Genomic DNA, 25,666 nt, shown 5'->3' with positions numbered 1-25,666 from the left:
CACATCTCCCCTCAATTACATACAAACGGTGAGTAGAGGCATTTTGGCCACATTCTGTAATTTTTTTTACTTATTTTTTGAAAGAGAAAAACGCAGTCATTTTTAACTCTTTCTATGGAGTTCTCATTTTCGCCAGTGAAAAATCACTATGTTGTCTTTAAATTAAGTCACCCACTTCAGCCATCTTCCCTCACCAGCTGCAAAGCCGGGGGTATCTGCATTGATCCAGCTCCGTACTAATACATTTCACAATCAGTTCAATTTATGCGACAGGCTGGAACCTGGGCTGAGACCTCTGAAGTGCCTGTAAACCAATCCTGCAGACAGCCGCTAATCCATCAACCGTACCTGGGAATCGTGTTGCTTAAAATATTCCATATATGCAACGTACTTTTATTCTGTACAAGATTCACAGAGGCTAGGATGGAAACAACAGGAAAAAAAGGACCATACCTGGTTTCTCAGACTGACAGGCTACACATTTGTTATCTTCCGTCTTATTTGGTACAAGGCATATTCCACAGTCCCAAGAGCCTTTCGCCTTCTTAAATTTGTCTCCAAAGCCCAGAGTGGCTGTTGTGTCAGTGCTGCTCGAGGAGGATGTCACTGTCACCGAGCTGTCTGTGACCACTGGTCATGTCAGAGCAGGCATTACTCCCGTTCCAGGTTTTGGTGTCTCACATGCTATACATTTTGTAGCTTCCGGTTTGTTTTGGACAAGACATGTATCACAATCCCACGTTCCAGGTACTGTTTTGAATTTGTCTCCAAAGCCCAGCATCCCTGCTGGGGGCGCTGCTGGCTTTGAGGTGTCGCATTGACTTGAACTTACTGTCTGTTTCATACTCTCAACTGTTGAGGCTTTAGTAGCTTGACAAGTTACACATTTGTCCTTTATGTCTTTGTTTTGCAGAAAAGGGTCACATGTATCAGATTGCCAGTACGATGCTTGTTTAGAAGTCTCTTTACCTGCAGAAAAAGTTGTTATTGCAGGCCTAGTATAAACCACTGTGCTTGTCGTAGGTTGTGCAGACGTAGAAGAGCGTGTTTTCAACAATCCAAAGTCTAGGAAGCAAGAAAAAAAAGTCTTCCTGTTAGCGCAGCACCTCACTACGTGTAACTAAGTGACTTTACTAGAGGGCAAAAATTTCAACTCAGGTGCCAATGGTTACAACTAGACATTCAGACCGAGCGCAACAGGAAGTCCCCAGAAATCTTATCGAAACGGATGAAATTTCATCTGCTGCACTGGGTCACAACAGAACATTTCGTTAAAGCTTCATTTAACTCTTTGTTTCCAAGGAAGCTTTAAATCAACATTTTCACTGGTCGATACAAGTACAAACAGACAGTAGCTGACTGAAATCTGACAGTCCAACGTGGAATGGAAATAATACAATTTGATTAAGACGCGATGCCCAATCGAATCAAATTTCTAAAGCTCCTCCTTCCGTAGCAGATGACTCAGATCTACTCCAGTAACTGTACAGAAGTTTGTCCTCGGAGCAGCAATCCATACGGTATTTTCCCACAGATGCTGAATATTAATTAAATAATAAAAACTCAAGACAATTGAACAACTGTCTAATTTTCTATAATCTTTTTCAAAATGCATCGGACACAGGACAACTCCTTATTTAAAAGGTGGCAATTTTAACAGAAAAGACAAGCTACTAATACAGAAAGACTAAAGGAAATGCATCTTAAACAGCAGCTCAAGTTGCTTGTAAATCTACCTTGAACATAGTTGTTTTGTGGTTTGTTTGTTGGGTTTTTTTTAGTCAAAACTGAAGTCTTTGAACAATGTGGGTTTAGATTCTGCTTCTTTTAAACCGATAAAGAAAGTGAATGTCACTTCACTCAGAGGTCTTCCCTTAAATAAAATGCACAATGTATTTTCTCTCACTTAGCTCTTTCCAGTAGAGAAATGTGCTGCCTTCTTAACAAGTATGTAAGTTAGAAGAAGACTTTTGGGAAAAGATCAAATTCAATAAAGCCCTTTTTCTTAAAAGATATCTTTTCCACAGACACACTTTATGAAACTGTTGAAAACAATTGCAATTGCTTAAAAACAAAATTCAGAAAAGGGTTTTTAACGTAAAACACTCCACTTCTGTTTGCAGTTTAAATTTTAATCCACAGGAGCCATTGTAAGCTAAGGCCCAAAGATTTGCAGCTTTCGCCATGTATTTGGAACTGAAGCTCTTTCCTGTTCTTTCTTCACCTGGGCTGAAGGTGGGACAGGAGTGTTGAGTTTTACAAACATTTCCTTTTCAATTCCACAAATTGTATTTACTTAAAATGAAACACCGATTATCTGGCTAATTCTCTTAGTACCTCATTTACAAGTACATCCTAACACGTAAAGGAGATGCAACCCATCTGCTTTTCATCTTGCAGTTTTACTTCCAGCAACAAACACCACTTAGAATAGAAGGGGGCAGATGCACCCTAACAAACGCAGCGCTTAATGTAATGCTCTCCTACATTCATATTTATAGCAGATACTCTATTAACCATAAGTCCTGTGTTGTTTTTTTTTTTAATAAAAAATGCTAGCGTATTTTTTGCAGCATCTTTTTAAAAGGAGTTCATTATCTCTCCAGGATTTTTTAGAACGTCTAAGACGCTTCCTTCCTTTAAGACATGGGCAGTGGTGAAGGGACCACCAGCAAAATCTTTGACCTCCTCTTTCTGTGTGTTGATGTTGGTTGAGGTGGTGGTGTCTTTTGAAACAAAAGAAAACAAAAACAGCTTTCACAATGTGACCTAGTTAGAGCAGATTATACTCCCTTTTGTTAGAAACAAGAATTTCCAGCTTTCATGCTTCTCACATAAGAATCTTCACAAATTCTACTTACTTTGCAATGCTTTATGATTACAAGCAAAACAAAAAGCAACAAAACAAAACAAAAATTATAAAAGCAGATCTGTCACTGGAAAAATACTGCAGAAGTCCAACACTGCCTGGAATTGCTAGCATGCGCAGACAGGACAGATTGAAGATTTAATAAAGAAAAAAAGAAAAATCAGCACTTCAGATCTGAAGTGCTAAAGTTTCAGTTACCTAGGGTAAGAAAGGGCGTCACTGGAGTACCACTGGGTCCAGAAAGTTCTGCCGATTTTACAATGGGAACACTAAATGTAAACCCAATCTGCTATGAACAAGAGAGGTTTTTCAGATTCTCAAGCCACAGGAACTTCAATCGAATGCACACACAAAACCAAATCTGAAAGCTGCTCTTCACATTTGTAGCACGCATGCTGAATGACAAATTATAAGCCAGAAGCCTACATACTTTTCTCCATCAAGGCAGATTCTGCTTTAGTGTTCTGCAACAGCCTACTAAATGCCTAAGAAAAAAAGTTAAGCTCCTTTATTATTTTACTTACAGAAGACGTAGGTAGCACTTCTGCCTCAGTAGATTTCACAACTGGAGATGAAAACGCGAACTCAGGACTGCTAACAGTACTTGTTGGTTGTATCTGTATTTTCAAAAGAATTAAAGGTTTATATTTAAGAGCAACAACTACCTGAATTCACTACCCAACAGAAGTCCCGCAGTGACGTCGAAAAACCTGATGTTTGAGTTATTTTGCAGATAAAAGTAATAATAAAACACAGGGAAGTTTCCAAGTGGGTATAGGACAATATCTTCAAAACCAAATTCCAGAAACTGAGAGGAAAAGCTGGAGATGCTACTTAGGTCTAAATGCACGGAGAAGCAAGCCAGGAAGCTGAAGAACGGCAAACTCAGCCCAATGATACTCCAAGAACTTCAGCAAACACCTCAACATGTTAAAGCAGCTGTCTACTTCAAACCGTACAAAAAATATTTCAAGTACTCTGGAACAGATTAATGTTTATTTTATTGCAATAATATGCCAATTATTGCACCCTAGGCTCATTCTATGTGAGGCTTATATGACCACGTTACCTCTAAGTTAATAACTTAAATAAAGTTGTGGTTTAACCATTGCAGGCAACTAAGCACCACACAGCCACTCGCTCACTCCCTCCAAGTGGAACAGGGAAAAGAACTGGAAGTAAAGAAGTAAAGTTGTTAAATTTGAGGTAGCATTAATGACTCATCGCATGTAATGGCTACCTGGAAAGACAAATGCCATAACCCTGTACATACTCCCCACTCCTTCCCCTTCTTTCCCCCAGCATTTATTGCTGAGCACGATGCTAAATGGTGTGGAATATCCCTTCGGTCCTCTGGGCTCCGCTGTCCTGGCTGAGTGCCCTCCCAGCCTCTTGTGCATCCCCGACCTCCTCGCTGGCAGGGCAGCGTGAGAAACAGAAAAGAACTTGTCACTGTGTAAGCACTGCTCAGCAACAGCTAAAACACCAGTGCCTTACCAACACTGTTTTGCTCACAAAACTGCAACATAGCATCATCTACTACGAAGAAAATTAACTCTACCCCTGCCCAAACCACTATAAATAACTTGGCATAAAGTCCACACCCCCCTTCCCCCCCAGACTTCCACAGCATTTGAAGCAGTTATACAATCACGTTAAATGGGAGTTGGCAGGCTCTAAGACTGAGAGAAGCAGAATCAAAACATTTATGCCTTTTTCCCCAAACTGGCATACAACCCCAATTCATTCAGCTGCGTAGAAACTAATATTTGTTAGTTTCATGAGCACCACAGAAAAAGTCAACTCGCAATAAAGCAGTATACTCATTGTAAACATTATTTATAGCATAAAGATTTACCTTGCCCGCCGCCGTCGCTGCTGCATCTGCCATGCCTGCCGCCTCCGTTGAATTTGCCACGCTTGTCGTTGCCGCTGTTGACCTTGATATGTCCTTTGTCATCAGCAGATATGGCATGCCCGCCGCCATTATTGGATATGTCAAGCCTGAGGGCACTGTTGAACACGTTATGCCCGACGTCGCCGTTGTATATATCATGTCCTCCACCTCCTCCTCTGATAGATCTGTCAAGTCCTCCACCTCCGATGGATCTGTCATGCCCTCCACCTCTGATGGATCTGTCATGCCCTCCACCTCTGATGGATTTGCCATGCCCGTCGCAGCTGCTGGAGTTGCCGTGCTCATTGCTGCTGTTGAAACAGCGCTCGGTGACGCTGAGACAGCGCTACTACCGACGAAACTAGTATTGAACTGAGGCAGCGATGCAGCACTGATGGGTAGGGGTATTTTCGGTAGCACTGGTTCCTCCACTTCCTAAAGTTGCAAATTTTAATTTTTCTTATACAAGACATACTACTTTCTCACCCCATCGCACCCAATTTATTAACAAAATTAAATAGAACAAAAATCCATACAAATTAAGAGAAAGCAAGTTTCCAGAAGAAATCCCGATCTCCCCACCTCTGTCTACCACGTCATTTTAATTTATGGCAGGCCTGCTTCCACATTATACTCTATTCAACAACTGTACAGCAAGAACACTGAAAGTTAACTCAAAACCTGTGCAGAACAGAGAGGCACAGATCACATTTTTTTTCTTTCTTTTCTATACTTTAGTCATCAAAGCTCTGGAGAAGCATCATCCTTTCTAACTACTCTCGCATGGCTTCAATTAAGAGTACACTCTCAAGACAAGTGAGAAAGTGTTCCTCTTGCAAAATTAGGCAGGATAGCTGCCAAAGTTTCTAAAGTCACTACAGCAGGGAACGTGGAAAAAGGTAATGTTTAAAGAAGCAGGTAGGTTCAACAACCAAACTAAACACAAAAAGCACCAAAGAAAGTCAGACTAACAGCCCTGAAGATTGTGTTCTGGTAAATACAGTCTATACCATGTATCAGGATGCAAATATAAAAATCAGAAAACAGCCTCTTAACAACTTCAATTTTCATCCCTGCCACTTACTTTATTCGATTACTAAGATTGGATGAGTTATGTTTTAAATGGCATAGAAAATCTGACCAAAATTTGTACAGTACTATCATGATCTACTTAGAAATGACTAGGCAGGGATGTAAGTTGGTGCTACTGATATTCAGTGCATCCTGTAGCTTACATCTGTTTCACAGTTTTGATTTGAAAAGTTTATGGAACTTTTGATATTTGGACCATTATTTTATTTGTGTTATAGGAATATACAACAGTGTTTACGATTTCTTTATATTGCATCATCCGGAAGTCCCATTTAATGATTTGAAACTTAAATTAACTTAAATACTTAATATTAACTTAATATTAATTAAATACTTAATGTTAACGTAAATACTGAAATTAACTTACAGGCAGCTTATATAACATCCAATAAAAGAAAAAATAATCTGAATATTCATGGTCATAGTTTTATGGAATAGATTTTTCCTATTAAAATGAGAAAAAAACTCTCTCACAATGAGTTTGGTGAGTATGAAAAACTGAGTCATCGTTAGCAGACATGGAGAATGCTCTCTTCTACTACTCTTTTTCACACTCTTGGCCTGTATCTTTCTGTATGACTTAAATATGAAACCAAAAATTAAGCTTTTTTTTTCTTTTTATACTTGGCACTCGTTTCAAGTATCATTCCTGTAGAAAAACTATACAAACCTTCACCAAAACATTACTTCTCTTCTTAGGACTCATTCATTCAATTGCTAACGAGAAATGTTATAGTTTGAAGAATCTCCAAGGTAACAGAATTAAAAGTTTCACAATTATATAAGCAAAGTTCAGGTATTCAAACACAGGAAATCAATTGGAGCCTGCTCTGAAACCCACAAGAAAACAAAAACAATGCAAAAATAAAGCGGTATTGTTATAATTTACTATGATGCAATAAAACTGACACACTTAGCTAGTTACTTCAGTAAGCTCAGTGACAGCAATTAATTTAAGAGTCACTTACCTGTTCTTGTACAGCTCTTGATAAATAGTGTATTCCTCTTTCCCTTCTCATTTTGCCGCCTCCGCTACTCACTCCTGAAGACAGACCATTGGACGCAGCAGTACTGAATTTGTAGCTGGTCACATTGCTAGCACACGACAGTACAGAAGTTGGGGGAAACAAGAGAAAAAAAAATTACCAGCCAAATTTTTTTTTCAAGATATTAGAGCTGTTATTAGTCCTAGAATTGAAACCTGCTGATCAGAAAAAAACTAAAGCTGTCTCACAAGTTGCTAAACGCTGGTAAATACTTGATGTTCTAAATAGGAAAAACTTTATTAACAGCAGCAATGAAAAGGACATACATAAGTGCACCGTTCACATGGGAACAATGACTAAGCCAGAAGACCTGAAATAGAAGAGCTGATTTAGATTGTTATTTTCCAGTGCTTCCTTTAAATAGGACCGGTTCTCTGATTCTGCGATGCACGTGTATCTTTTGCAGGGATATAAAAGAACAGCTCACAAAAATACAGAAAGAGTGCACATATGCACACATACACATGGGAAACACTGCCAACAGCTCTGATAGAATAGAGACGCCTTAGACTTGTGTGGCAAGGTAATATGGCCTAAGCTTCAGAAGCAGCTCTGACTTTCATGTGGCCATCAGCAGGAACAGCAGAGGTGTTTGGGTATGCCAACATTCCAGAAGTCTTTTCAGACATGTATACAGATCCCTTCTGTAAGGCATACAAAAGCATTTTTCTGGTACTTAAAAAAGCCTAGCTCAAAACCAGAAAGATATCCTAATCCAAGAGCAAATGGGGAAAAAATAACCCAAACCAGAAGTGGAATAGGGAATAACTCTAACAAAAGTACTATGGCAAGAAAATGAAGTATGCCTGGAAAAACTGTGACATCAAAGCTTATCTTGCAGCCAATCAGTCAGTCAGTACAAAAGTGCGTTAGATCGCACTGGAAGACACCAGGTCAAACTCCCACAATACTGAGGAGGAGAACTGGTCTAAACTTGTCAAATACTTGACAACAGCCTGCTTAGCACTGTAACTGCATAGAGGAAGACAGATCCCTAAGGCATATGCTCAGACTTTTCTCTAATCCAAACTGTCAATCCATTAGAATTCTGAAAAAAGTCTTACATCAAAATAGATCTTCATTCAGACAACTATCGCTTGCCCATAACAGCCCATATTCCTCTTTCTGTTAACACCTGTGAGCTTCAAGGGGGCAAAGACAGTTGTCAGCCTTCAAGCAAGTCTAATCTACAATTGGACTCAGGATATAAAATATATATATACACACACACACATAGATATATAGCATTGGTGGGCCGGAGATTTACTGAGTATTCCAACTCAACTGTCCAAAGGGACTCTTGCCAGCAGATCAGTGTGGTGCTCCTGCTCCAGAACATGGCACCCAACAGAGACCAGCATCACAAAAAACACTACCACCACTACCTACTCTACAAACAAAAGGTAGGGCACTGCAATAAACTTTGTGAACGAAACCAAAAGCAGTATGAGTTTTCTGTATCTCCTTCCTAAATGGAGAAGTAGAAAGGAGTTCTAACAAAGACAATTTAGAACAGTTTGAAAAAAACATAATTACAGCCCAGCACCTGATTGCACCTGTACCAGAACCTTAAAGCCAGTCGCTTCCACCCCTAAAAAGGTGGTTGTTGTGAAGTCCAACTTTTAGATGCCAAAACAAAGTGTTGAGTTCTTTCTGCAAGCCAAAGAATGCCCATGGTCACCTAAGAATTGCTTGGCAGATGAGCATAGAGTCAACAAAATTCCCTGCTACTGTTCTTTGAAAAGAGCAACCCCCTAAAAACCGAGTGCAAAGTCTCTTAACTCAAGCATTATTACCCAAAACACCATTTGCCCAGAAGGAAAAGCCATCAATATTATCTGGAGGATAACTCATTTGACCTAAACCAAGAAAGCAGTGTAACACAAAGCAGTCTCCTCAAGAAGAAATTCAATTAATTCTGCTGGATTTTTTTTATTTTAGAGATGAGTTAGCATTTGGCCTCAAATGATTCTAAAGAACACATGGTCTTCATGTGAACTCAAAGCAGACAATTAACTTCATCATGAAAGGAGTATTAAAAAAAAGAATAATAAATCATAAATCTTCCTCCATGTTTTTGCTTAAAAAATAAAGAAAAAAACACATCAATAAACATCCTCCTGAACCGTAACTCACTTCCCCTACTTCACCTTCTAAAGAATACTTCAGAAAGAATCATCCCATTAGGACAGAGCTTTCAAACTGCAAGCAATTAAATAGCTAAAACTAATAGCTTTTCCCCTAGGGAACATTAGGAGGGACAAATTATTTTGTTATAAGTAAACTGAGTTATAAACCATGAAATATCTGTCAAAGCAAAATTTGTAACGCTACAGATTTAGTTAAACTACAAAATGAACCATATTTCCTGTAGAAGGAAAAAATAAGGCCTCCAATAGCAAAGATCCTTTCTGTGGATACAGCATTATAACGTGCCTCGTTTCCCATCTTCGTATCCTACTCAGAAGATAAACTTGGGATAAAAAGTGGTGTATCAGTAGTTTTATTCTTGCTCATCTTCCTTCCTTTCATAAAAACAACAATTTTCTCAAAGTTATATTGATCTTCAAACACAATCCAGACTTTGCAGCTGCCTCAAAATACAAAATTTTCATTGGATTTCCCATTCCTTTTACTGAGAACTGTCACCACCTTTCAGGTGCAGACCGTACTGAAAAAGGAGATTTCTTTCTTCCTTCAAGTAAGTTTTAAATTAATAGATGTCATACCTTTCAGATGGTTCTGCTCGCTGTTCTGCAGGCAAAGTCTTCTCTCTCATCCCCTGCAAGTTAAGTTTAGTTCAAGAGTTAGCTGAATATGTACAGAATACACAAAGTACCAACAACCACTTAATGTGGTTTTTTGTGGTTTTTATTTTATTTATTTATTTTTAATTTTATAGCACTGAATACACCTCACCTACTTAACGTTGTTCCCTAATTCAGCATTGTGGGTACAGTTCAGTTAAATTTTGGGGCTAAAGTAAGCATCACTGCTTCACTCAGCATTGAGGACAAACTGATAGAACACTAAATCAAATTTGTCAAATCTTCCAACAAAGAAAGTAATTATTTTAAACAAAATGACAAAAATTGTGTGTGTGGGGGGGAGAGTTTTCATCAAAACTTGTGTTTACCAGCCCCATAAAAGGGACATACTTTTCTGTTGTCTATCATTTATCAACAAACAAGAAAAAAAAAAAACCTCTACCCCCCTAAAAACTAAGCAGTTGCTGCTACATTCATTTTAGAACTTTACCAAATGGAGATTGTGCTGGCTAAACAATACAGAGATTAAAAGAGTTAAAAGCAATAAGCAACCAGTATTACTGTCCTCTTTGATTTCCAGCCTAATAAGCCCTTACACTTAACACGTGGTCATTTGTACACTCAGACCGATACTGGAAACACAGATGTTTTCGCAGAAAGAGATGCCCATTTAATTTTATGGAAAATTTATCAGACTCCATCTACTCCAAAGCAATCAAAACCGATAACTCAGCACATTGTCAGAACTCTCACTTGGAGCACATAGCTCACCTGGAATAGTTTACACAGAACACGAGCATGTTTCATCAGTGACAGCTTTGTGTACATGAGAATATAAAAGGAAAACATTTCTGTCTTTTAATATTCTTTCACTGAGAACAGGATGACTCAATAGCACATCATGACATCGTGAAAACAACCACAAGACACTGAGTGTTCCAAAAACAGAATTAAATCCATAAAAGCTCAATCTATTTCACAATGGTTCCCACTGCCTTAAAGCTCGCCTCAAACATACTATCAGTACTTTTTGCAAAGATAGGATAACAATTGGTTTGAGAAACATTCCAAGACTGGAAAAAAAAAACAGGCACATAAGGACTCAAAAATGTACTCACTTGGAACTTTGTGTCTACTCTCTGGCAAATTTTGCTGGACTCAGTAGTTGAAGTCGGTGATGGTTCAGAATACCGCGTATAACGCATCGGTTGACGGTTTACCGTTGGTGTCACAAGTCTCTTAACAGGTGGAGGCTGGAATGCATTCTGGGATTCCAGCTTTGAAAGGGAAACAGCAATCAATTTATCCTTACGTCCACCCAAATTAATTCCAATATTTATTGATGAAAACAAATTACAGAACTATAAACCTCACCCCATCGGTCTTGGCACTCAGAGAACGCAATTTGAAAATTCTAAAGACCGTTCAACTTGTAGAGGGAAATCACCAGAAAACAGTAACGAAATCCATAAAGCTATATATAAGTAGCCAAAGTCTGACTGAATTCCATTTCAAAATTTGGCAGTTAGCTTCATAGACAAAATAATTCACGCTACCATAATTAAAATAACCCATGTTCCTAGAATATGCTCCTATCTTTTCCTCTGCCCACACTGTGATTTTTTTTTTTAGTAGCTTAATTCATTAATTTAACATTCGAAGTGTTAAGCAACTAATTATACAGGCTTCTGGGCTTCACATTCCCTACATTTTCCCCCTTCAAAGTTACACAAATAATAGAACACACTCAAAAAAAAAACAACTTGTCAGTCTTACAATAATCTCATTCATTAAAATATGATCCAATGCTTTACATGTGCATTAGATGCACTTCAAGTAGTGGGTTTGACTTCCCTTTTCAAAGCATTTTCACAGACCAGAGTTAATTTTTAACACAGACCACTGCGTGTTCTGCAAAACTGACTTAACTGAACTGTCAGACAGAAAACAAACCCTAAAGGCTACAAGATTTACCGATGGCTCCGCCTGCGGTCTTAAGGATCAGAAAATACAGTCTTAGGAAGCATGCTATTGTTCAAATCAATACCAACAGGAAATTTTTGTTTACGCTGCAGCTTTAATTTCACAGTATCTCCCAGCTCTTAGTAATAGAATTCACACTATCTCTAAAGTATATAAAAATGCGTCTTTCTAAAAAATATTACATTCAGTTTGAAACCTTGAATAAGACATGTTTTATGTAAGTTCACAAATCTACTTCGAGTGAACGACGGTTCATTGCTGGTTTTAAAGGTAAAAAAGAAAAATATTAATTCCCCCAGTTAGGCATTTAATACACCAAGAGCTATTCTGCCTGGTACAGTTCCTTGAAATAAGAAAAATACCACATCACTGCTACCCACTGCAGAAGTTTAGCCTGAGTGCACAAGTGTTCCGTCAACCGCATGTTCACTTTAGCAGGAAAACACGCAAGCAAATAATTGCTTCTCAGCAAATAATTGCCTCAGCAAATAATTGCTTCTCATCACGGGCTACCCTTCTCCCGCCACCATTATGAATTCTAATATTATGAATAGACAATCTATCTCCTTTCACCCACTGACAGCTGCGTGCAACATTCATTTAGTGGCTGACAATTTCAGGCTCTCTCTTGCAAATCTGGCAGATCTTTCTTAATGCCTTATCACAGGTGTATTGCTATAATATAACTGAGAATTCACACCAGATTTGGTTTTAGTTATTTGGATAATATTTATGATATACTTCACTTCTCCATGCCCTTGTAATTTGGCAGATGGTGAAAAGATGGTCCAGGAAATCTGAGATGTTTGTAAACTCTGAAGTGATTGTAAACTTAATTATACATCCATCCAATCAAGGAATTAGCACAGAAACTTCTTGAGGCACTGTCCCTTTGCTCATTAGAACAGAAGATGAAAAGTTTGCACATCTTGTTATTTCCTTCAGTCACCTGATCCTCAAGTGGTCATTTAAGGGTTTTGCAATTTAATAAGCCCAAGGATACCCCAGCTAAAGTCATCAAAAAAAGATGACTAGTTTTCATTTTTTAAACAAAATGAAAGGAAATCATGCTTTACCACAGCATTATCACCAGTTCTGTGCTACCTCCAAATAGGAATTTAGGAGCGTAAGATTTATAGCGTTGGAAATTAACAATTTTCCTCCTCTTTACTTTGAATGGTGATAAAAAGCAGAAAAATTAGTTTTCTGTGCCCGAATGAACACGGAAGTCTGTACAAAGTCTATATGACCACTCAATCAGTATTTTTCTATTTGTGATCATTTCTTCAAGAGAAAACTTGCCTCAACAGGAATTTTAATATGCAGCTTCACCCCAAGTTGGGGGACAAGATAAAACAACTTGGTGTGTTCTAGAGTTGTTGCTCTCAACTTACAAAGATAACATAATTCTTAACCTGAGTAATCTTCACAGCCCATCATCTACTGTGGATACATGCCAATATTAACTTGATTTGATGTCTATGTTGTCACTGAGGTTTGAGAAAATTTTTCTAATAGTGATAAAGCATTGAAAAAGTTATCTACCTCAGCTTAAGACATTATTGGTTCTTACCTTTCTTCGTTTGGACTGGAAGTCAGTAATATCCGGTTTATCTATGTCCGGAGGCTGAGGGAAAAAACAAAGCATAAATATTAGAGGGCAATTTTTTTCTCCTGAGAGAGAGGGTTCCCTGCAACAAAAATGTAGGGGTTCATGGTCAACTTACACAACACAGCGGCAAAAGAGATGTCATTCTTTTAGCATCCTGTTGAAAAAATAGCGCAATAAATTAAACCGGCCACAACGTAAGGAAGAATAGTTTTATCTTTATCCTTTGATGGCACATTTACTAAGTTTTATAAACACATGAAGCAAAAACAGATTAAAAGAAGTGCTATTTACCAACAAAGCGGTTGACAGCTTCTCCACTGCCTCCAAGATGCACCATGCTGAGGTACTCAAGGTAGCGTGGGACCGCACAGTTTCTTGTCTAGCTTTCGCTCTCTTTTGTGCCTGAAAAATTAGCGTTTTAAGTGTTACAATGGTCAATTCTCAGCTAAGGAGGCATGTATTTTATGTCCCAAGGCTACACTGATGATACAATCAATATATTCCGATGACAGAGAAACATGCAGTCACTGGGAGTTCAAGCCATAAAGAAGAGAATACATTCGGAGTTTAATGAAGTTTACCTTGGGCCTCAGTGCATCTTGCACGTGCTTGTTGCACGAGCAATAAAAGAACTCCGTACTTGTAAAAGGTCAAGACGGATGATGCTAGGACTGCTAAGGCCTCCGAAGCAGTAATCAGGGAAACAGAACTCAAGAAAAGGCTTGTGGTGGTACAGAAAGCATTTTCAGTAACAACACAGACCTCAGAGTTTTACGATGGTCTAAGTGTACCATCTCAAAATCGGTGTATACAATCATAACCAGGAACTAGTTTTACTTCTCTCTTGCTTCCTCCCTTCCCCCAAGATTAAAGTTGGCTGCAAATCTTTGTCTTAAAAGATAAAGATCTGATTTAAACTGTAACAGATCTAAACATTACACTGAAAAAGTAAACTGTGTATTTGCACCACCCAACTTCAAATATCAGTCAAAAACTTCCTTTGGTGTGACTTTTTTTCTTCCCAGGTTAAACCCCTCATATAACCACACTGTGCTTATCACACGATGTGAAGACAGGAAGCAGACCACGCAGCATGTAAAAACACAAGTGAGACTCACAGAACCACAGAATGGCTAAGGTTGGAAGTGACCTCTAGAGATCGCCTGGTCTACCCCCCCGCTCAAGCAGGGCCACCCCGAGCAGGTTGCCCAGGACCATGTCAAGTCAGCTCTTGAAGACCTCCAAAGAGGGAGACTCCACAGCCTCTCCGGGCAACCCGTGCCAGGGCTCCATCACCCGCACAGTGCAAAAGCATTTCCTGATGCTCAGACAGAGCCTCACGTTTCAGTTTGTGCCTGTTGCCTCTTGACCTGGCACTGGGCACCGCTGAAAACACAATGGCTCTCTATGCTCTTTGCACCATCCATTCAGGTATTTATATACACCAATAAGATCCCCCCTGAACCTCCTCTCCTCCATGCTAAACGGGCCCAGCAGTCCCTGCCTCTCCTCAGAGGAGAGGTGCTCCCAGTCCCTTGATCATCTTGGTGGCCCTTCGCTGGACTCTCTAGTACCTTGCTGTCATTCACAGCAAGCAGCAAGAAGCTTGCAAGCTACTCTCTCCTTTAAAAGCCTAGTATTTTGGTTCCTCTTTTTACCATAATGCAGTAATATTGTAAAAAACAAAAATAGCCGACCAAAGAGGGTTCCCAGCTTTGCACCACAAGGTTTCAAGGTTTCCCGTAAGTGAGGTACTTGTACTGCCCTTTTTCCGTTGCAGAAATGGACTGTCAGAACAGAGCCAGCAAACCCGCGTTTTCATTTTCTTAAAATTCCTTTTGATTTATCGATAAAAGTCACTTTCATTTAAATACATTCCTACCAAACCTGATTTGACTTTCCTTTTCGATTCAACTCTAGCTAATCAGAGTTGTCAGCACTTTTTATTTGCTATTTCCAAGAACTCTTGGGGGCAAATAACTCTCTTCAAGAACTATATGAATCGTTCAAAACAGAAAGCATGTTACTGCTTATCTTGAGACTGCATTTAGTCCTGCATGCCTCTGTGTACCAGAAGAACAAAGGATCAGCAAAGTTGATTTTAGATATTTTCAAAGACTGCAGGTTTATACAACATATCCATAGCATGAATGTAGGCATGCTTGGAAAAGAAGATCCACAGATAAATATTAGCCGGGTTTGACTACTGTAGCTTTTGCTACCATAAACACAAGTTTTCAAAGTTAGGCTGTCATTGGTTTTTTTGCATCAAGTTATTTTAACGTAATGTAGTCAGAGGCAGACAATGGCACTTAAATGGAATTTTTTGAAAGACCTAACAACAGAGGAAACCCCAACTACCAACAACTAGCCCAAACTGCCATTCTTGTTCTTTCTGACAAGTATTACCTGTGGTAAAAACTGTTATAAAAGAATTTAAACAGAAATCAATCTCAGACGTCTATTTTTGTAGACCAAGAGGGCAGAAGAGCAACTGTTACCACATATTCAGCTCCCTGCTCCAAGCTCCTTTGGCAGTGCTGCTTTTTTTATTTCCATCACTATTTCCCACTACACTACTTTTCTCATACCTGATAAGGTTCCGTCTTTGGCTGCCTTGATCTTACAGCTGCACCACCGGCATAGGCCGTCTTTCCGGGGTAAAATGGAGAAAACCCAAGCTGGTTTTGCTTAAAAGCAGACGTGCTTCCACGTACCTACGGAAACACAGTATGAAAAGTGGATAGAAAAACAGGTACACATTCAAACTGATTAAAAGAAATACTGTGCAGTACTTACAGGACACAGTCCTCCAAAAACAAATAAACTGAATGCAGGTTTCTTAGAGCTAGCTGCAGAATGCTGCGAGAGGGAATGAGTTCTTTCAGCTTCTGTGGGCCAGAGCAGTGACGATGAAGTATTTTTTAAAACTGCAACATCTGCCAAAATGACGTATGCTAGATGTAAATGCCTCTCGTACGTACAGAACTTTAACAATAAAGATCACACTAATTCAAGTTCTTCAATACAGAAAAATAAGCATGACTTCAGCTTCTTTAAATAGATCAACTTCACGTACAGACTGAAAACCAAGTATCACCTACAAACTTGAAAACTGTTCACAGAGCTGCAAGTAGTTTTCAGCAAACTTACCAAGTTAATACTGTGCTTCCAATGCAGATTTTTGTTTCCTTCAGGCTAAGATAAAAGAGGACCGCATAAACATCAGTGCATTTGTACGGACAAAGCTTTTTTCTGTGTTGGTAAAAGGCTGGAGGCCAGCACAGATCATAATCGCACAGGTTTTAAACCTGGAAGATTCCCCAAAGGCTGCTCTAAGAGTTAACGATCTTCTGCCCATGTATGTTTTACGAAGACACACCAGAAAGTTCTAGTGCACTCAGGTTATATTGCTAAAGCCCAGCAACTCTACTCTCAGCTGTACAAAAGATCTCTGGAAAACCTGCTGAGCACACGTCAGTCCCTGTCTATATGGGGGACTAGAAAAAGCTGCAAACCTGCTGTTCGCCCTTTCAGCGAGAAGACCTAGGTACCAACCTACATCGACACGATGCTTATTTTTTATTTTAAAATGGTGTGCTTTCCTCAATGAATTTGGCAAAAGACATGAAAGTATTGACATCTGAAGCCTTCTACCAAGAAAGGTCAAAAAACAGCCTATAGCTTATGTCAGAGTAGTTTCTTTATCTTCTCTTGCTGAAACACAGGAAAACATCTCGTGTTCCTATTTGTCACCTGCACTTATTCACATTTAACCAGCTGTCTGTTAGATATTCTGAGTCACTCTTCCTTCTAGACAATCAGCCTAGTTGTCAAGCTATGGCAAGTCAGCCTGATTTCCTACCGTCCCAGTTCAAAATTTACATATAACCTAGCCGAATGTGTATATTTCAGCACTGACTCTTTCTAACATCAGGGTATCATAAACGTATTCCAAAGCATGCTTCTATTAAAAAGGTGATAGGATTATATACTTCTAAAACACTAAAAATTCAATTTAATTCTCGCATCCAAAGTTGACATTCACCTATTTTATTTACTAAGGTGATGTGGAATATTAAAGAACGCAAGGTACTTCACATTAAAAAAAAAGTCAATTAAACAGAGAACACAAAAATCACCTTCAGCAGATGCTCTAGAGGAGGAATCACTGGTTGTTGGGATGTTATCATCGTCTTGTTGAGAGGTAGAATCTTCTATTTCTTTTATGAAGGACAGCCTAGGACTGCCAATGCCAAATATAGAAGATGTCGAGGGCTGACAAGGTGGGACAGGAGAATCCAGCACGGTGTAATTCAGATGGCTCCGATGAAGAGAGGGCCTTGTTAACACAACTGGGAAGTTCAGTGCTGATCTACTTGTGGATGGTTCTAGACAAGAACAGGGAGATAATTAGCTTTGCTATAGACAAGCTCACAGAAGCCAAAACCTGTTTCCTATCGACAGCCATGCTATTGCCAAGTTCTAAGGCAAAAAGAGAGAAGCCAAATTTAACTTCTTCCTCACCCAGATACGGTTGCATCTAACTGTCTGGCTACAACAACAACACTGCTTGCGATACACAGTATTAATGTTGCATCCAGAAGTAGTTAACTATGAGGTTTTACAACACCACATTCTGACCCCGTGCTCAAATGCTCTAACGCTGACTTGGCCGTTCACTAAATCAAACATATATACTCCTTCTCCCATGTACAGCTTGCAATAAGCTTTACAAAATTTGAGATTACACGGTAAATTACAGATAACACTGCAGCTTCCATAATATTGGAACAAAGGTTATATTAATCTGAATACACAACATGAAAATGAACGTTTGCAGTACTTTTTTCCCAAGTTCTTCCCTATCTGCTCACGTTAGAGGCAAAACATCATCTCCTACCCATTAACTATTGGGATTTTGACCCAAGGGACAAGGATGTTGACCCAAGTAACCAGATGAGCATTTTTCCCTCTTGAAGCAAAGGGTCTGCAAACAATGCCAGTGGCCTGGAATAGGTGGCCTTGAAGTCTATCTTGCTAAATGAATGGAACTATTCATGGGTATTTTGCCTGATGAAAGCCTACTGTCTCTCCCAGGAATCTGGGCAATTCAAATGACTTTGAGCCACTATCCTCTTGATACTTGAACTGAAGCTTAAACTAGTTAGTTCAATCTTCATAACCACTGCAGTACCACTAATTAGCTCTCCAAACCATGAGCAGATTTTTAGGACAGCACCGTTTGAGATACAGAAAGTTATTGAGGCGGAAGGCCACCCAATATAGGCTCCAGCACACTGATACCTCAGAACTGAAGAAACACATTGGTTTCAAAATGTAGTAATAATTAAAAAAAAAATATCTTATTCTTAAGCATAGTAAGTAACACCCACGGACAGCAACATAAGCTGCAAAAGGTTCCAGGGTGTCCACCTGCTCCTGATCTCCTGGAGTCAGCAAGCTTGCAGTGCAGCTGTTCTTACTGAAAGCTCCTTTCACGCAGTTACATAGGAAAGCCAACATGTGTTCCTCAGTCATGAAGACCTTCTCTGTTCTTTTCTCCAAACTCATTCCCAAGCTACAGCTACACACAAAGCCATCAATCTCCTTGTTTACAATTAGATGAGATTGGAGGCAAAGATATTTCCTCATTGTTTTTTGATTCTGCCAACAACAGAAGCAACTGACTTTCCACATTATCTATGGTTACCTACGCACGCTCAGACAAAACTTCTTTACTTATTAAAAGCTGACTTCCCCAAAACAGCTAATTTAAGAGAAACTCAAATAAGAATAGATGCAAATTTATACAACAGGACTACAGGAACAGTGAGAGGCACTGGATATAAGACAAATTAATCTTTCATGAGGTAAAGGAGTTGCAAACCTCGTTGCCAACGGTCCAAATACCTTTTCAAAGACGCCCCCTTCCCCCCGCGTAGACCTTAAAGTTATTGAATATTTTAAGGATAATAATCTCATAAACCACGTCCGTGCACAAGTTCCCCAGTTCACCATCAAGTTAACAAGGAACTTTACTAAATTGATCAAAGCCCAAAACAAAAAAAAACAAAACAAAACAAACAAAGTCGGGACACGAGACGGAATTTTCCTCTGCCATTCTAGCATCTAGTATTTTGTTTCGAAGACTGCAAAACAAATTAATTTTTTTAATTGCCTTAGGCAATTAGACAGATTTTCATTCCATATCTTTTAAAAGATGGAAAATGCAACCCAGCACACTTGCAAATGACTTATTTTCAGCATTTAGCACCTGGCTAATAGAGTACCTAAAGTTAACTGATGCCTTCCAAGAGCATAAGATGTATGCTTCGTAACTGTGTATACAGTTTAAAGCTAAGACGGTTTCACAAACAGTTGTTTTGACTTTTTTGTTTGTTTTTCATTCTGTCAAAACCCTCATTCCAATTTCCTTTTGAAATTCAGATTCAAAACTAGAAATCTGTGAATAAATACAGATGGCCAGAATTCCAAATGATTTTTCACATACCTTGTCTACTTATTCTTGCTGGTTCAGGCGTGAATCTCTCATCGATTATGGTATCTTCATCTGCATAATCGTGGTGATAGTTTACCGGAGTCTCCTCCTGGTTTGCAGATTCATTTCTGTCTACACACTCCTCCTCACGCTTATTGAAATACTTCTGCAGCCACGCCGGTACAATATTTCTCACAGTTTCTGTCATTCTGCTAATTATTCCCTGCTTGAAAGAAAAAACAGTTGTTTAATTACAGAAACACAGTCAACAGCATATGCTGGGATACCACCTTCCACGGACCTTGAAGACAGATATTATACAGCAAATATTCAGAAGACGACGACGAGGTTGATCCCTGGCATAGGATCGCTACACTTCTGGTAAACCTAAAATTCACCTAAGATTGATTTACAACTACCTATCACTTTTTGCACTTCCAAGTGACCTTGGCAAGGTTCAAAGTTTTGAAACCTCTGCCAAAATTCACCAGCAGGTCGTCAATCTGCAAGGCTATCAGGAAACTCTACGCCTGAACAGCTCCTGACCTACAGACTTGTTCCAGGACTCTTCCTCTTCGCACCCTCACGTGAAAACCAACTAAACCAGAAGTTCAGCAACTATCTACTGCGACAGTCAGGACCATACTACCCATTAAAATCAGTGAATCTAAATATTTTCAATTTTAGTAATGCTGAATTGCAGTGACTATACGCACAAAAAACAGTTCTGCTCTCAACAGTCAGGCTAACCCAGAAGATGTCCTGGAAGAAACACAGCTATAGCTATAGCACCAGCACCTCCTCTTGCAAGAGCCTTCTAAAGCTGTTGCTGTATTTTGTAGAAGACTGACTCTGCGGCATACATCGGGTACGATCGGAGAATTCCCACCTGGCCGAAATCCCCAGGAACTACGGTTAAATAAAAGATAAATTAATATAAATGAATATAATTAATAATAAAAATTAATAATAAAAATTAATATCCAGAAAGCTGACAATCATGAGCTAGGCATCCTGCTAATCATCCCTCCTGCAGGTAGGGGGAAAAAAAAAAAGTAAATTAGATCCAGGACTAGTTCCCAGGAACTTTGAAGCTGCTAACTATACTGTCGACAGTGCCCAGGCACCTTCAGAGCTTAATGGTAAGAGACAGAGGGTTTGGTGGGCTGTAATTATGATCACAAGCACACAAAACACATCTATTTAAGTATTTCTAAGAATCGACTTATCGACTAAAGTTGTAGGGGGAAGGATGAGAAAAACAGCGGGGTAGGGATCAGAACCAGAGGTATAACCTCACAAAATCGCATCGGTCGCTTTCGTGCCTCCCCAACTGCATCACTGAGAGACAATTAACATTAAGCCACAGAACCTTCTGCAGAGTGGACATGATATTGAAAATAAACTGGAATTAATTGACAAATGCTCTAAGCAAGCTATCTGCTCAAAGCTCGTCCTTTTACGTTATGAACATTTGCACGATTCGTCTGGTTACAAAGCTAACTGCTATAATAAATGCACACATGTAACACCGATCAGTTTGTCTATTTATCAAATCATTAAAATTCTTCCCCGATAAGTTACTGTTAATTTGATCTGCGCTGGATGTGCAGCAGCCATTCTCTGTGCAGAATCCCCCAGATATCCCCACGCACGTGTTTGCTCTGGCACACTCTTTAAATAAACCTACTGGAAAACACGCAGAGATAACAGACAATGGAAAAGTTAGAAAACCATCTCCACTGATTATTTTTAATCCACGTGTAAGGTTTATCAGTTAGCTACACGGTGTCGGCACACGCAAGCTATGGCACTTTCAACATTAATGCACTGTTCAAGCCAGAGGTTTCAACGGTTGCTCTGTAAGCGTGGGGAATGTTTGCATTGCCCTTCCAGGCCAGCTTTAGATGGACAAGATTGATTGTCAATATATGGTATAAGGGACTTGGCATTTCTGCAAGTGATAAAAACCTAATTGAGCAGCTATCCATGCGTAGCGCTCCCTTGGTTTTGCATATGATAATCAATCCCCTCAGCTACGTTGCTCATTTAATAGCGGAGAGGTTTTGGCTGAACAAACATGTGCAGAGGGCATCTCCAGAGCATCTCTCTGGGCGTCCTGACATTTCTTAGCAAAGAGCTGCTGGGAGGGATCTCGGCGCGTCCCCCCTCCAGCACGGGGATTTTCACAGCCCGAATTGACGGACCGCTTTCACCATCAACCTGCTGTACCCTACAGCACAAACGAGAAGCAAAGCCTGGCAGGTAACGTTCAGAGAATTGATGATGGGCTGAGGAGGGGTGCAGGGAGCGGGGAAAGCCCTGGGGGTGGCACTGGGGGTCCTGAGGGCAGCGGGCTGGGGGTGAAGGGGAGGGGGAGGAGGGGGGTAATGGGCTGGGTAGAGGGGTAAGGGGGTAAGTAAGGGGCTGAGGGGATAACTGAGGGGGTTAGGAAGGGGCTGAGGGGGTAACTAAGGGGGTAACTAAACGGTTGAGGGGGTAACTAAGGGGGTAACTAAGCCGTTGAGGGGGTAACTAAGGGGGTAACTAAGCGGTCGAGAGGGTAACTAAGGGGGTAAGGAGGTGGGTAGGGGGTAACTAAGGGGATAAAGGGGCGGGTAAGGTAAGGGGGTAAGTAAGGGGGTAACTGGTGGGCTGAGGGGGAAGGGCCCGCTGTGGGGGGGCCGCTCCTCACCCGCTTGCTCCTGGCACAGGGGGGCTTCGCGGCGCCCAAACGGTGGCGCCGCCTCTTCACCTTGCCGCCGGCCGCTCCTCCTCCTCCTCCTCCTGCTCCTCCTCCTCCTGATCGGGCTCCTGGGCTGCCGCCCGGCGCCCCGCCGCCACCGGCCCTGCCACCGCCGGCCATGCCGCTGCCGGTCGCGCCGCTACCGGTCGCGCCGCCCGAGGCCATACCGCCCCCCCCCCCGCGTTCGGTGCCGTCACGGGGCCCCCCCGCCCCCCGCCGCCACGCGCCGCGGGGCCTGCCCTGCCCCTCGTGGGAATAAAAATGTTGTTTTTGCAGAGTTACGTTGTTTAAAGGTAAGGAATGGGGTATTGAGGTGTGCTTGCAGCGATAAGAACGCTTAGCAGGCGACCTTGTAAAACGCAGACAACCAGACTCCGTAGAACAATTCGGGGAAAATCACGGTGTTGAGTCAAGTCAGGTAAGTGAAGAAACATCACCGCTTCAACCAGTAAAAAAGTCAAAAGAAATTCGAAATTTAACAGGCCGGCAACGGAAGGCCATGCATTGTCTGGGAAGCATCAGACAGATTGTGAGCCTGGATCACCCCCTCAGTGGGGAAACAGGGGAGGGTCCCGTCATCAAAAAGTATATAAACTGGGTTTTGGAACCAGCAGGGGCGCTCCTGCTCGTGGGACGCCCGCCACTGCGATCGCGAATAAATTCCTGCTTCGCTGAGCTCCTCGCCTGAGCCCAAGTTCTTGGCTACGGAGTGTTTCTCACAATTTGGGGCTCGTCCGGGAGCCAGTCGCCTACTGGGGAGCCCCACCGCCGCAGCAGCAGGAAGGCATGCCCCGCTGATTTCAGCGGTCCTGTGCATCGACGGCGGCGGTTCTGCGGAGAGCTGACAGAGGGCCCGAGACTGATGAAAGAGGCAGGATCCGTGAAGGAGTGGGGAAGGGAAGAAGGCAGGCACTCCGGGTTTGAGAATCGATCCGGTAACTCTGTGCACAGACCAAGGTAAGAAATAGGAAGTATTGCCTTGGGGGTCGGGTGAGACTCTGTGTGCCGTGTGATTGAGACGTACTTTTGTACGGAGCGAGTGTGGAGTCCTGATCCGCGGTTCCGCAGCTCCGCGAGGGGCGCGGCCGGAGACGGACGAAGCGTGAGATAAGGGAGAGAAAGGAAGAGTCTCGGGAAATGCGGTGTATGGTAAGCCCTTGCACGGGGAAGTGCTTGGCAATACACCAGGGAAATTTGGTGTGCGGTAGTCCTCGCACGGACGGGACGCCCGCCACTGCGATCGCGAATAAATTCCTGCTTCGCTGAGCTCCTCGCCTGAGCCCTGATTCAAAGATCATAAATCCAATTTCTTTAAGTGATTTATTCTTTATTGACGGCGCCGGATGCACGGGGGATCTTTCCGCCTATCGTGCATCCCGAAGTGAAAAGCCGTCCCAAATTTATACATCACAGTGATTAATATTTTATTAACGCCTATACATATTCATTATCTAACCCCGCCTACTCTCGCTTCTCATGCTAATCAGTTTTTTGTGTCCTGCGCCTGCGCAGATCCTCTCAGTGGTCTTGGGCAGGGGTCGTCGAGCTGTGGTCGGTGGTCTCAGAGAGGAAGGCCATAAGTCTTCCTCACAGTGTACTTTTCACCCTTGGTCAGGATTCTGCTGAATTAGCTTTCTTCCTAACCGCAAGGACTGTTTTTTCTTCGAATCTTCTGCTCATTATTTCTTATCTTGGATTCCAATGTCTTGTTCGAGATATATTGCCCGTATGTCCTATTTTGAGATACATTGTCCGTACATCTGCTTCCTGCCCTACACCTAATGTTCTGTTCTCCTTTAATAGTTTCATTCTTAACCCTTTCTTATCTGGAATCGCCTCAGCTTCCCTAATCAATCCCCCCTTTTCTTTTCCCCATGCAAATTCTTTTGCATTGCATGCCCTTATCATTAGCAGTATCGCAGTGACATACATACAAATATTCCTACTACCAATAACATAACCAGATCAGTAAAAACTTGTTCTAACTATTGAAAGTTGGGTAACCATGAAGTTAACTTATTCCATATTTCCTCAAAGCCCCATGAAATGTTATCCTTACTAATCTTATACAGAACCTTTGTTTGTTTCTATATTTCCTCTATGTCGGTAGAGACCTTTCCGAATACAAAAATTCTTCTTCCCAGCCTCTACGATATGTATCTCTCAATACCTTGCCATGTACTTTCGTCAGGGAAGCTAATATTGCCATTCGTTGTAACAATTTCCAATTCCAAACAAGTATTACAAAAGACAATATTAAACTTATACCAACTAACATCAATAGAACAATAATTGGGTGACACAATGTGTTCAAAATCCCAGTTGCAGTTGGCGACCATCCAAAGAGTTTGTCCCACCAGCTATGATCTGTGTCTTGTTTTACTCTTTGCAAAACTCTGTTTATTTCTTTTGTATCATGGTGGACAGTGATTAAAGTCTTCTCTCCATCTTCCTGAATGCCTTTTAAAATTTTGATCAGGTCTTGGTGTTTAAGTAATTGCTTCACTAGCGTGAGGTTCATCCCAATAGGTGTGGGTAATAACTTGTGATACATTGTGTGGTTGGACTTGATCAACTGGTGGGATACCACTGGTGCTGAATATAAAAAATCACACCCGATGATTCTAACAAAGTTACAAATACAAAAGTTAGAGTGATTTTTGCTAGGTAGAGTTATGTTTTCCTCATCTACTTCTACAAAAGCACAAGCAGTTCTTAAACACACACAGCCTTGACCAATATATACAAGCACAGTCTTTTGACTAGTATTTGGATGAATTTCAAAGTGGCAAACACCTTGCTCAGTGTCAAGACAGACATCCTGAGCATCAATTGTGTTGCTCTCACAAATAAATCCTTGTTGTTCCCGGGTAACACATGATTCTAGATTCACAGACTGCCATTTCCCGTTCTTCATCCGGGCCCAGGTTCTATGCTCCGAAGGATAGAGCACTGTTTCCTCATGATTTAACCCTAGTGCAACAATGGGGTGGATAACATAAACTGTAGCATTACGTATAGTAAGCACAAAGGCAGTAGCCATGTTAATAATGGGATCATAGGTAAAATTTACCAGAGTCCACCAAGATTGGAACTTCTTTTCGAAATCATTGGCATTGTCCCAAACAATCTTTCGGACTTCAGCCGGAAA

At 40.9% G+C, this 25,666-nt stretch overlaps 1 protein-coding gene across 4 annotated transcripts in view; it reads right to left on the bottom strand.

Moving 5' to 3' along the window:
* Positions 1–453: 453 nt before the first annotated feature.
* Positions 454–25,666, bottom strand: part of LOC136786324 (nuclear pore complex protein Nup153-like) — a 378,386-nt gene continuing 353,173 nt past the window's right edge. For 2 of the 4 annotated variants that reach the window (XM_066991152.1, XM_066991153.1), the window contains exons 7-14: positions 13,383–13,421; positions 13,229–13,282; positions 10,791–10,949; positions 9,634–9,686; positions 6,827–6,953; positions 4,728–5,201; positions 3,394–3,486; positions 2,215–2,726 (exon numbers count right to left, since the gene is read on the bottom strand). In XM_066991152.1, coding sequence (XP_066847253.1) covers positions 2,640–2,726; positions 3,394–3,486; positions 4,728–5,201; positions 6,827–6,953; positions 9,634–9,686; positions 10,791–10,949; positions 13,229–13,282; positions 13,383–13,421 — 1,086 coding nt within the window. In that variant the 3' untranslated portion in view covers positions 2,215–2,639. Of the gene's footprint in view, positions 1,066–2,214; positions 2,727–3,393; positions 3,487–4,727; positions 5,202–6,826; positions 6,954–9,633; positions 9,687–10,790; positions 10,950–13,228; positions 13,283–13,382; positions 13,422–13,558; positions 13,670–15,858; positions 15,985–16,066; positions 16,207–17,409; positions 17,659–19,781; positions 20,142–25,666 lie in introns of those variants that run through there. The other 2 variants (XM_066991155.1, XM_066991154.1) reach the window with 2 other exon arrangements.

Source organism: Anser cygnoides, chromosome 2 (assembly GCF_040182565.1).
Source record: "Anser cygnoides isolate HZ-2024a breed goose chromosome 2, Taihu_goose_T2T_genome, whole genome shotgun sequence".
Taxonomy (NCBI): Eukaryota; Metazoa; Chordata; class Aves; order Anseriformes; family Anatidae; genus Anser; species Anser cygnoides.
Note: the sequence above shows the minus strand (reverse complement) of the source record. Positions and strands in the feature narration are given on the sequence as shown.